This window comes from Zalophus californianus, chromosome 11 (assembly GCF_009762305.2).
Source record: "Zalophus californianus isolate mZalCal1 chromosome 11, mZalCal1.pri.v2, whole genome shotgun sequence".
Classification (NCBI taxonomy): Eukaryota; Metazoa; Chordata; class Mammalia; order Carnivora; family Otariidae; genus Zalophus; species Zalophus californianus.
The window spans coordinates 88,067,799-88,080,730 of NC_045605.1; the positions used below are offsets into that span (position 1 = coordinate 88,067,799).

At 47.1% G+C, this 12,932-nt stretch overlaps 1 protein-coding gene across 2 annotated transcripts in view; it reads left to right on the plus strand.

Annotated features, from left to right (window-relative positions):
- The first annotated feature begins 535 nt into the window (after positions 1-535).
- LDLRAD3 (low density lipoprotein receptor class A domain containing 3) overlaps positions 536-12,932 on the plus strand; it is a 220,788-nt gene continuing 208,391 nt past the window's right edge. The window contains exon 1 of one of the 2 annotated variants that reach the window (XM_027580798.2): positions 536-651. In XM_027580798.2, coding sequence (XP_027436599.1) covers positions 606-651 — 46 coding nt within the window. In that variant the 5' untranslated portion in view covers positions 536-605. The remainder of the gene's footprint in view (positions 652-12,932) is intronic. The other variant, XM_027580799.2, reaches the window with a different exon arrangement.

Here is a 12,932-nt window from a genome sequence, read left to right on the forward strand (position 1 = left end):
CTCAGGCCCCACCACAGACCTACGCGGAGTCCACATTTTAACAAGAAGCCCAAGTGTGTCAGACGCATAGTAGTTTGAGAAGCACTGGTTGGTATTCCACTCTTGCTACTAAAAATAAAATGCACATTTTCTTGTAATATTTGGCCCTTTCTTCCAAACTTTTTCTGTCTCTCCCTGGAGTAAACTAATTTTGTAGTTAAGAACTCCAGCTTGGGTCTGGGGGAGGGGGTGAGCGCCCCATCCTCGAGGATGGAGGAGCTAAGAGAGGAGGAAAAAGAGAAGAGACGAGGCAGAGAACAGAGCCAGGTCTGTTGGGAAATCCTCGCAGCCCAGGCGGAAGGCGGCGAGGCCAAGGCGGCCGGGCACTCGGCGGCCGCCTCGGCGGCCCCTGCGGCCGGGAACGCGGGACGCGGCGCGGGCGGCGGCGCGCGCGGCGGGGCGCGGGCCAAAGTCGGCAGAGCGCGGCCGGCGGCCGGGCCGGGGCGGGCGGGGCGCGCGGGCGGAGGGACAGCGGGGAGGGCGGGGCCGGCGCGGCGAGAGGCGGGGTCAGCGCCGCGGCCGCGGGGGCAGCGACGGCGCCGGGCAGCGGGAGCCGCGGCCGCGCCATGTGGCTGCTGGGGCCGCTGTGCCTGCTGCTGAGCAGCGCCGCGGGTGAGTCGGAGGGCGTCGGGCGAACTTCCTGCGGGGCGCGGGGCGGGGGCGCGGCGGCCGGGCGGCCATCGCGCGCCCTCCCCGCGCCGGGGCTGCGTCTCCCGGGCGGGCGTGCACGGAGGGCGGCCCCCGGCGCCGGGCTGGCCGGGACCCGGGCTAGGGGGCCGCGGCGGGGTGCGCGCCGTCCTATTGTGTGGGCGTGCGGGCCGGCTGGTGCGGAGTGCTGTGTGCGCGGGTGGGGCTTTGTGTGCAGCCCGGCTCCGGGGAGCCCAGCTACTGCCTCGATTGGGCGTAGCTCCAGTGTGTGTGTGTGTGTGTGTGTGTGTGTGTGCGTGCGAGTGTGTTGTGTGTGTTGGGGAAGGGAGGAGGGGACGGGAGGGGAGGGGAGAGAACTCCTCCTTGATCCCCTCTCCCCAGCCTCCCTGTGCTCCGCGCTGTGCGAGCCTCTCCAGGGCCTCTTCCCGCATCTCTCGCGTGCACCCTTGTGCCTCAGTTTCCTCCTTGGACGTCGGGCGGGTAACATCGCTGCTTCTTTCCGCTCCTTCCTGGGACTGTGTTTGGCTTAGGTAAAGAGAGATGAAGCAGGGCTGGACCTGGGAATTATTAATCTTTCCCATTGATCCTGGGAGCAGAACGTTTATTTGACATCTGACCACCCCGACTTGTCCCTCAGCGGGCACCCTGACTGACGAGGTGCCCATGGGAGTGCACCCGGGCTTCATCTGGCGGCCCTTTGAACCTGGCATCACCGTGGTGGTGCATCCTGAGGTCCTGGGAGGCAGCAAGCCTCTTTCCCTTCGTGACAGCGTGCTGTCCCCTGGAACTTTTCTGCTGATGTGGGCACGCTCTGAATTCCAGCCCAGGAGCCCTTCCTCCTCTGCCCTGGCCCGCTGGCCACAGCTGTCAGCTGCCCTCCTCGGCTCAGCCCGCCCCCTGACGTTTATTTCTGGGCAGCTGATGCCCAGAAAGTGGGTGACAGGGCCCAGTGAACTTTCTTCAGCAGAAGCTTGCTTGCCTGACATTTGTGCTATCCACGTATCTAATTTATGCCTGATTTCCCCAAGTGCTTGTAGCTGTCTGCTGTGGAGGTGTTGGTGGTGCTGTGTTTGTTGGGAAGTTGAGGCTTGCTTCATTCTGAGCTGCCTGCCCCCCCAACATGTGCATTTGGAAAGAGAAATCTCCTACCTTCCTTGAAGTCCCCTGTTCTGGCCATCCTCAGAATCCACTGGGCAGCCTTTCCCCTCTCAGACTTATGACATCATCCCTGCTCCTGGAGACCCCATTTTGATGTGGGTTTGCTGTGCCTTCCCGTGAGTGTGGAATGGTGGTGGCTACTGTGGGTTTTCAGCCAAGTCTGGGGGAGAGTGCCCTGTTTCTCCTGAACTATCAGGCCACACCAGGGAGGGAGTCCAAGGGGGCATTGGCAGCTACAGGTAAGTGTGAATGATTATGTGGGGGCTGCTAGAACAGGCAGCTTTCTGGGCATCTCAGATAGGAAGACGTGCCTGAGTTCATGCTCTCCATGTACGGAGCCGGGATAGGTCCCACGATAATACCCAAGTAGGACAGTGCAGAAGCTGGCTGGCTCTTGTATGTGTCCTGAGTTGCCTGTGGCTCAGTGGAAACTTATTTTTTGCAGTTCCCAGTTGGTACTGGGTTGCTTTGGTGGAGTCTCCATGTCTGTAAAAATAGCTGTAAAGTTAATTTTGTCCTTCTCTGGTCAATGCTGGTTATTTAATATGTGTGTACATATAAAATAGGGTTCAATAAACAGAATGGGGATAGAGAGATTGGGGGTCATGGAACTGCCTGACTTGTCCTGGTGGTGGTTTTCCATTCTCTGTGGTCACTGCACCTGTGTGGCTTTGAATCACAGTTGCTGGTTTAGAAACTTCTAGGCAGGTTAGGGTAGTGTGCATTTTTTGTGTTACATTAAGCGTCATCTTTTTGGCATGAATTCCGCATTGACCCACAGTGTTACCAGAAATAGGTTCGGTCATTTTTCTTGATGCCACTGGGTGCCCCTGGCCTCCCAGCCCAGAGAGAAACCTGTGTGGTTCAGTTTGCGGTTCATAGTGGGAACAGAGGCTCTACCCTTCTATCCCATATCCAGCTTCTTGATCCTCTTCTGGAAAGTTGAAACAAGAGAGATTATAAAAGCCAATACTTCGGACTGCTGACTCCCCTTTGAGAGTTTGTGGAGAAAACGGGGGTCTGTTGAGCCCTACTCTCAGTTCTGGGTCTTTGCAGGGCTGGAAGGCCACTGACATGTCAAGAGCAATTTGGAGGCCTTTATTATTCAGGAACTTTCTCAGACACCTCTTTGTGTTTTCTTTTTCTTCCTTTATGTTGTTTGTATCAGGGAAGTGAAGCATCGATTTTTAGCTGTTATTTTTTTAATGTGTCCTGTGAGAAAGACTTGGCCCATCCAATGTCCAGGTTTTCTTCACGTGGTGGATTTGCTGGGTTTCAGCGCACAAATGGTGAGACATGTCTAAAGGTGGCCATGCCCGCAGGTAGTCAGCCTCACCTCCTCCTGGGCTGACCTTGGCTACCACTCCCTGACATTCTCTTTCTGTCAGTGAACCCGCTTGATTTTAACCCCATGTGTACTCCCAGGAGTGTGAGTACTGACCTTTTCTCCTGGAAAGATCTACTTAATGGCGTGAGCGGGTGGGTTGTATTATGATTTTTAACTAGCTGAGGAGCCTCGCGGGCCAACCCCGGTAGAGGAGACTGGGCACTGTGCACCCAAGTACAAATAAACACACCTTGTTGCTTTTCATCTTCAAAGAGAGGGGACAAAGGCTCCCTCCTGGCCTGTGAGGGGTTTTTATCTGATGGCCCACTTAGGCCTCTGACCTTGATAGGCGTTGGGGAGGAGCAGCAATGTGAGTAGGAAAGGGCAGGGTGGTCAATTCCGGGGCTCCAAGACTGACATAGACACCTTTTTTTTTTTTTTACCACAGTCCCCAGGGTACCTTGAAAGTGAGCTTGTATCTCACCTTCATGAACATTTTAGAGAATGTTGGCATTAGGAGAGTTGGTAGTCAAATAATCTCACGTTAAAAGACTTGACCTTTACAGCCTGGTCTGTTTGCATGGGCACAGGGAGTAAAGGGGACCCCATATTTATGGCACATGTATGTGTGAGATGCTTTGCTTGCCACTTTAAACGCATGATCTTGTTGAGTTTTTCCAAGGATACTGTGTGGCAGGAAGTCATTTTATGGCTTAAGAGATCCTTTAGACCCAGGATGCCAGAGTGAGGACTGAAGCTTGGATACTAACTCTGGCTTATTGTTTGCAGGAATCATGGCTGCACGCAGCCTCCATGCCTTTCCTCCTACTTGCTTTTGTGAATTTAACAGTCAATGAAATTGTTTCCATAAACACCCCTCCTCCCTGAATCTGTTCACTTTGTGGTCACTGCTGTGAACTTAAGCGGTTGGTGTTCATGGGAAATACATAAAATAAATCTCAGTCCTTGAGGAAAGATGGAACTTTTCAAAATAGCATGATGTATGTATGCATGATGGGGAGGCATTATGCTTGGCAGGAAGATACCATGGGCCACGGTTGGATTTCTTGCCCTGAATTGTAGTCACTTGGGGGGTTTGTTTTCATTCATTGAGATCTCTTTGTATATATTCCCCCTTTTCTTTTCTTTTCTTTTTTATTTTTTAAGTAGGCTCCACGTCCAGTGTGGAGCCCAACTCGGTGCTCAAACTCACAACTCTGAGATCAAGACCTGAGCTGAGATCAAGCACTGGATGCCTAACCAATGGAGCCACCCAGGAGCCCCTTCCCCTTTTCTTATACATTTATTATATTTTACAGCTAAGAAAATGAAAGCTACTATATGACATGGACCGATGGAACTAGTCTTAGTGATGAGATAGTCCCCGGGGACAAATTTTGTTTTTTAGATCCCCCAGGAGCTAATTTTGGTTGTGGTGTTTTCTTGTTTGTTCTCTTTTCCTCTTTCTCTCTTTAGAAGATTTTGGAAATGCTTGGGCCATCTGGACTGGGTAGCTTTTTTTTTTTTTTTTTTTTTGCCAGTGTCTATACCTAACCACCAAGGAGATTTTTAAGATGGTCGCTCCTGTGTGTGTGTGTGTGTATGTGTGTGTGTAAAGGGGCCTTTCTTTCTTTGTAATTGTTGTAGAAGAATCTACTCTTTTGGATACTGAGGAGTGCCTTTAAAAATGTTGGCTGAGAGAGCGGCCAGGTACTTTGAAGATGCAGCATTTGCTTGTCGCATCACTTGCTTGACGTTGAATATTGCTTACTGGGATAAGTGGACTTCTGTGATACAGCGACTGCTCAGAGGGATGGCAGATGTTTGTTTCAGGCTGGGCTGTGAGAGTTTCTGGACATGGTTGTGGGGATGGGGTTGGTCTAGTGCAGGGTTTCCCAGCCTCTGTGCTCCATTTTGGGCTGCATAGTTCTTTGTTATGGGGACTGCCCTGCCATTCCAGAATATTTAGCAGCATCACTCGTTCTAGATGCTTCCTCCTCCTCCTCGCTTCCCGTAGGAGGTTTGGTTTGTGCCAACCAAACATGTCCCCAGACGTTACCAAATGCCCTCTGGGGGCGCAGTCACCCCTGGTTGAGAACCCGTGGTCCAGTGTGAGTAAGCCCCCTCACCATGCAACTTGAGCCTTGTGACTGCTCATCCTAGAAATGTCTTCTAGATGCACTGGGTCAGGGTGGCCTCCTCCTTCCAAGGGGTCTTTTAATCATCTGGTTTCTGCTTTCTGTTTGCACCGCCCCACAAGTTCAGTGGGAAAGTACAGTCGTAACTAGACATGCCCAGCACTGCCCCCGTTTTCTCTCACTTCCCCTTGTATCATAGTGAAAACTTCTGGAATTTTAGACTGTAGATTCGGTTCTCTGGGGAGAGACTCCGCAAGGAAGGTGACGGCTGATGACCGAAGCCACCTGGTTCCCTGAATGTTAAACCGGGGAGGCTCGCCCTGCCTGGAAGTTAGCCTTGGGAGCTGTGTGTTGAAATCTTAACCCTGGAAGTCCCCCTTCCTCCGCTCTACAGAGCAGTCATTGTTCCTCTCTGCGCCCCTTCCCCTCCCCATCATTCCTTCTCCCTTCCCATCAAAGGGCTTTACAACTTGAGTCGGTTCTGCAGGTGGCAGGGAAAATCATCGGCACCAGCGGCAAGTTGGTTTGGGGGAGATTTTCATCTTGGACTTTGTTCTCTGAAGTCTTTTTTGAGTTAGGCTCTGTGTCACTTTAGAACACTTGGATTCCTTTAAGACACTTCGCCTTCCAGCTGTTGTTTCTCTTTGTTCTGCGTCCAGCCTCCCTCGAGTGTTTTCCTTCTTCCTCTCTTCAGACCAGCAGCATGCATTGTCTACTGTCTTTTGTGCAGGAAAAAAGGAGGCACCATGAGGAGGGATGCCGGGCTGGCAGGGGACAAGTACATGTGACCGCAGGTCAGGCACCTGTGCCTCCGATCCCGGCCTCTTCTGAGATCCTTCCAGTGAGGAGGAGCTCTAGCTTCCCAAGCACGCCAGTGTGGGTTCCCTTTCATCTTTGGATCAACTAGAAAATTCTTTTCAAGGCTTTATTGGGCTCTTCATCAGTGCGGTACCAGATTGGCCCCGTCCACACACTGCGCTGTGCTCTAGGGGCGTGAAGCTGTGTCACACGTGTTCTTTGCCCTTGAAGCACCAGATGATCTGATGAGGGACATGGAGTTGTTTACCTTCTTTCCTTACCTGGGAAGCACTCTTCTGCAAGCAGTATCTCGAAGGCATTCATGAATGGGAAGTGTACTGATGCATCCCCGACCGTGATGGGAACAGAGCTGCAGTGACGTCACAGAGCCTGGGCGCATGTGGATATGGCATCTTTGGGGATATTTAATGGGTGGGTCCCTCCTGAACAGGTTTCAGAGGTGCTTCTTTAGCTTTCCAGTTAGAATATTGGGACACACACGTTGGTGTTCTAAGACTTGTGTAGGTCTTGGCTTCTGGGATTTGAAGGTGACATTTCTTCTGTGGCTTGTGAGCAACAGCCTTCTTTGTTTATTTTCTTGTCATCTTGAATTGAAAACACGACACAAATAACACATTAAATACCTGCTCATTAAAAAATTCAAACAAAATAGGATCGTTACAATAAAACATTAAAATCTTCCTTTGTCTTTCAGTTACATTCCTCTCTCCTTTCCTAAGTTACTGTTAACTGGTACCTATCATTTTAGCCCTAATAGGGATTTACACACACACACACACACACACACACACACACACACACAGTTTAATGAGCTCATACTTGTTTGTATTTGTAGCCTTTTGACTTGTTGTTTTCACTTTATGTCCTTTTCATGTAAATACTTAAAAACCTATTTTGTCACTTCTGCTTTGAGCTGGTGAATTGGTTACATCTGCTTCCCACCCCTACTCCTGTTTGGACAGTTCAGTTATTCCAAAGCATTTGGCATTTCCTCTTTACAGTAAGGCTTCAGCTCTTTGTGAGTGTCTTCCTCTGTTAAGTGCTTTATTTTTTTTTTAAAGATTTGTTTATTTATTTTAGAGAGAGAGCAAGAGAGAGAGCAGGTGCTCACCTGCGCAAACAGGGGAGGGGCAGGGGGAGAGGGAAGAGAATCTCAAGCAGCAGACTCCCCGCTGAGCATGGAGCCCGAAACGGGGCTTGATCTCATGACCCTGAGATCACGACCTGAGCCGAAATCAAGAGTTAGATGCTCAACCAACTGAGCCACCCGGATGCCCCTCTCTCTTAAGTGCTTTAAAGTTCTTGGCTCTTTTTTTGCAAAAAAATCACAGAATTGCAGTCATTTTCCCAATGACAGATATTTGCTTCCCTATCACTAAATTTACACTGTTTCCTTGCCTTTTTGTAGACATGATAATTTTTCATTTCAATGCAGAATTTTAGAGTAATCTTTTTTTTAAGGTTTTATTTATTTGAGACACAGCGAGAGAGGGAACACAAGCAGGGGTAGTGGGAGAGGGAGAAGCAGGCTCCCCGCAGAGCAGGGAGCCCGATGCGGGGCTCGATCCCAGGACCCTGAGATCATGACCTGAGCCAAAGGCAGATGCTTAACGACTGAGCCACCTAGGTACCCCTAGGGTAATCTTTTAAGAGACATTCTGGATAGCAAATGGATCCAACCTCTGCCATAGTGTCAATGCACAGAACTGGACAGAAGTGAGGACATCATGAATGGCTGTGACCATGTTTACCCAGGTACTGCCAGGACCGATAAATCACAGCATCTGTCCACCCGTGCTGTCACAAGATGCTGTTGGCTGTTTGAGCACATCTTGATTTCAGAAATGTTTTAATACTAAAGATAAATTAGGCACGTTCTGATTTCAAAGGTGTTACAATACCAGAAGTATGAATCTTCTTGACCATCTTTCAGTTCTTATATATCTATCCATCTTTTAAAAGCAGCTTTAAAAACATCTTCTGGTATATGTATATACCATAATTCATTTAATGCTTCCTCAGTGCATGAATCTTACTTCATTTTCAAGCAGTTTATTCAGGTAGGTGGTATGCCCTGCCATTTTATAGATGAAGAAACTAGAAGGCTAAGTAATTTTCCCAAGTCCACAGCCGATAAGAGGTGGTTTCAGAATTGGCACATAAGACCCTACAACTTGGACCTGTACTCTTCACCACTGGCTTTACTGCTTTGGCATTAAATAGATACTCAACTCAAGTTCATGTATGCTAGAGGAAGGAAATGTACTCCCTAGCTTGTGCTAGACAGTTCCATCATTGGGTAGTGATGTCAGTAATGATTCCATGCTTGTCGTATTAGAATGATGTTAGAGATCCATCAGAGTCAGTGGGTGTCCTAGGTTGATTTTATTCAAGTGGCTTGTCTTTGGCAGATTTAAACTGATGTTCTGCCACTCCTCCCTATGGAGAACTTGTCATTTTAGGTATCTAAATTGGCCTTTGTGGAGGCTTGTTTTATTAAAAGGAACAATAACAACAAGCAAAGTATCTCAACACCGGGAGACTCGCCTTTGAATATATTAATGATGGAGACTTTTTTCTCCTCTGTTGATGGAAATATTCTGTGGGAATGCCAACCTGAAGCAGTTTCTTTTTGGTCCGTACTTCCCTCAAATACCGCTGGGTGCCAAAGATAAAGGCCCACTGTTTATAAAGTCCAGAAATAGGTTTTCAGACAAAAATAAAGGGCTGATTATAATGCTTCCTATAAAAAAGAAAAAGTGAAGTTTTTTTTTTTTAATTTTTCTGACCCTGAGCTTAAAGCTTGTATGGTTCACATACGGAAGAACTTTTTCTGAACTCGCATTGATATTATTTATTGTGGAAGGTGAAATGTTAATGTACTGCACCGGAAAGAAAGTAAAAAGTAATTCGCCCCATCTCGTTGCCTCAAACCAAGGGCCTCTTGTGGGCAGTGGGTCGTGCCTTGTGAGCAAGTAATGCCACAGGCCTGTCAGGTGTTAATAGCTCTAGGCAGAGCAGGGCGAGCCTCAGGATTCCAAACTCTCCCATGTCCTCTCCTTTTCATGAGTCATTGTGATATCAGGAGACGGTTAATTGGGTGAATTGGCTGGTGCTCAGATCCAGCTGTGATTTTTGACAGACAAATAGCTCAGTGTGAAGACGAGGTTGTCTCTGGCCTGGAGAGAGGCCTGGAGAGAGGCCACGGAGAGGGCGGGCAGCCATTTAGCTTACTCTGGAACAGGCCTTTGGGAACTGGGTGCTGGAGGGACATGGAATTTATGAATAACTTGATTGAGGAGACTTGCAAACCCAAGGAGCCAGTGTTCCACGTGGGACACTTGTGTGTCTCTTGGCATAGAGAAATGAAAGCATAAAGGGTGTTTGATTTTATTGCATTAAAATCTTTGCTTGTTATTATAAGGCCCAGTGAGGTTCGCTTTGGGGATATCAAAAGTGCATCGTCTTTGATGCGGCCCTGGAACTTTCCTTCAGTCCCAGCCTTGAATCAAAGCAGTGTTCTCCGGGAGTCACTAAACTAATTGGACGTGGCTGAAAAAGGAGTTCTCGTCACACTTTAGCTCCATCGTCAGTTGAAAGAAAAAAAAGCTCCTCAATTGGTTTGGAAAGTTCTAAATATAACTTGTTTTTTATTATAAAATTAAAATGGGGGGTTTGGGGAACAATGGAAGGGTGACTAGGAACAAAGGGAGTCTCATCAGAAAAAAATCCCAATGCTGTAAAAAAGTGTTGATGCTGAGAGAAACCAGAACAGAACTGAAGAAAGGGTTTCAAAAACAGATTTTGTGAAAGCATCAGCATAAACTTGACTAAAAAGCATGATAGTAGCACATGAGCCTGTCTGGCTGGCAGGGCCTGGGGAAGCAGGCCTGGAGAGAGTTGGTGCTAACTACTGTAGACGAGATGGGGTTGAAGACATGGCCTGTGTCAGGAATATTCTATATGAGTGAAAGATAGAACCAGCCTTGGAAGTGTTAGAGAGAAACTGTACATCCTGGTGGGACCTAGGATGGGCAGCAGTGATGCAGTAAGGTGGAGATTTAGCATGCCCCAAAGTCATTTATGGTGCCCAAGGAGGTGGTAATGACAATACAGGAAAAACTAACAGAGGTTGAAAATATGATAGCGATGCCCAGTGTTTGAATTATAAACATATCAGAGGAGTTGGAGATGCTCAGACATTGGAATATATAGATTTGGGGAAAGGAATACTGCCCAGCATCAAGGAGAGAGTATTGGGATCTTTTGAAGGTACTCATAAAATGTGACTCAGCCACAGTCCTCAACAGAAAAAAGAACTCTTCCTTTCTTGTGTGTGATTAAAGTTCCATGGGGCAGAATGGGGTCAGGCAGGTTCCTTGACGGCTGCCTTGGTCTGGTCCAGCCTCTGAGTCAGTGCTTGGCATAATGTCAGTCACACAATAGGATATCCCGTAAGTTTCCTGGAAGGAATGGAGGTGACATGAAGAACATGGACTGTGATTTTGAAGAAGAGAAGCAGGCAAAGGAAGAATGAACCTTCTCTTTCCCTGGTCAGGCTAGTTGTGCCCTTTGGTGGCACATGATTTCTACTCTGGATTTTGGAATGGTCTCACTCATTTTCAAAGACCTACAGAGATCTTTACCAGAGATACCCGTGGCTTAAAAAAGACAAAGAGAAAGAGGTCTTAGACAGGGAAGCAATGATCACCATTTTAAAATCAGGGGATGAATTAGACATACGTTGTGAGGCTAGCGTGTGGCATATAAAAGGGTTTCGGACAGGTCAGTAAAAACTGCTCTGCATCTTAATTCCATTTGAAGGGAGTTTGCATAGTTTGCTTAATGAATAGGAGAAGTTACCAGGAGGAAAAGGTGAAAACAGTTGTGTTTTGTAAAATATCACTGTTAAAAATGTGAACTAGTAAGAAACTTAACGTTATCTTCTGGCCCAATTTCAAAAGAAATAAAAATTTGCTGCTGAAACCACATAAATGATTCCAGAAAGGAAGTACATTAATAAATATAATCAGAGAAAAATGGAGAGTGATATAAATACATCAGTTATAAGAATCAATGGAAAACAAACTGTCACTAAGTCTTACTGAAAAAAAAAATCACCCAACTATTCATTGTGGGAGACATAGTAAAAATCAAGAGCTAGAAATAGAATGAAAAATTAGGGAAATAAAATCCATTATGCAAGGGCTACTTTTATGGCATCAGGTAAGTAATATCATAGCATTAAGCATTAAGATAGATAAACAGGGTTACTGCATATAGCTAAAGTTTCATTAAACAATGAATATCTGATAATCCCATATAAAAAGACATGAAGAATTAGGAACATAATTAAAGGGTACTTTAATTCATAATTGTGGAAGGTTCTTCAAGTATAAAATGAACCAGTACTTGCCAAATTTTGGAAGGTTAAAATACTTAAAGAATACATAATTTTAATGTTTCAGAGAAAATGTCCATGAGAAGAGAGAAATGTAGACCGAAAGTGTGCGGGGAGTGGTGGGGGGTGCCTGACATGTTCCTCTGGATACTCCCGGCAGGCGTTCCTCCACACACCTGCTCCCTGGGCTCGGGGAAATGTTTGCTAACGGAAGCTGTGGGGATAAAAAGTCCTCCCTGTTAATGAGATGAGAAAGTTGATTAAGCTTCCAGTTGGGCTGAGCAGGTCTGACACCACGGTGGCTGCCCAGGGCCGGTGTCTGTGCAGGAGAGTTTCCAAGGGCAATTTAGGGCCTGCCATAGGGATGGCCAGGAAGGCTGTGAGAAAGTTACTGAGAAGGAAAGTATAGTTTTGCTTTTACAGATTAGCAAGCATTGATAGTTTTTAAATTATGAGCATTTTCCTGGTTGAGTAGAGTGTATTTTCTCCTTTAAGATTACAGCATAAGGATTATCGTGTATAACTTTGCTACTCAAAGTATGGTTGGCAGGCCAGCAACACCTGAACCAGCATCACCTGAACCAGAATCTATACTTTAGCAGGATCCCCAAATGAGGGGCGCTTGGGTGGCTCAGTTGGCTAAGTGTCGGACTCTTGATTTCAGCCCAGGTCATGATCTCAGGGTCATGAGATCAAGCCCTGTGTTGAGCTCTGCTTTGGGCGTGGAACCTGCTTAAGATTCTCCCTCTCCGGGGCGCCTGGGTGACTCAGTCGTTAAGCATCTGCCTTCGGCTCAGGTCATGATCCCAAGCTCCTGGGATTGAGCCCCACATCGGGCTCCCTGCTCCGTGGGAAGCCTGCTTGGCAGGAAGCCTGCTTCTCCCTCTCCCTCTCCCCCTACTTGTGTTCCCTCTTTCGCTTTCTTTCTCTCTCTCAAATAAATAAATAAAATGTTAAAAAAAAAATTTTCCCTCTCCCCATCCTAAAAAAAAAAAAGAAAAAAACGAGATCCTCAGGTGACTTATGCACATATTGAAGTTCAGGGAAGTGCTGATGTGGTGCTGGGGTTATAGGCTTTCAAGGGAGTCAGCCTGGGTTCACGTCCTGCTCACCACCTTGACCTTGGCCAAGTTTCTTAAACTTTTATCAACCCACTGTATCTTCATCTGTAAATAGGAATAATAATGGTCCTTGCCATGTGGAAATAGTTTAAATGAGATACTGCACATAAAGCATTTAGCTTTTACAATTGCCCACTAAATGTTAGTTGTTTATTTTAATAATTATTCAGGTTTATTATAAAAATTCGGGGAGGAATTTAGAAAGACACAAGTTACAGTGCTACGGACTAAAGACTGTTAACACATTGGTTTGTCTTCTTCTATTGTACATATTTTTGATC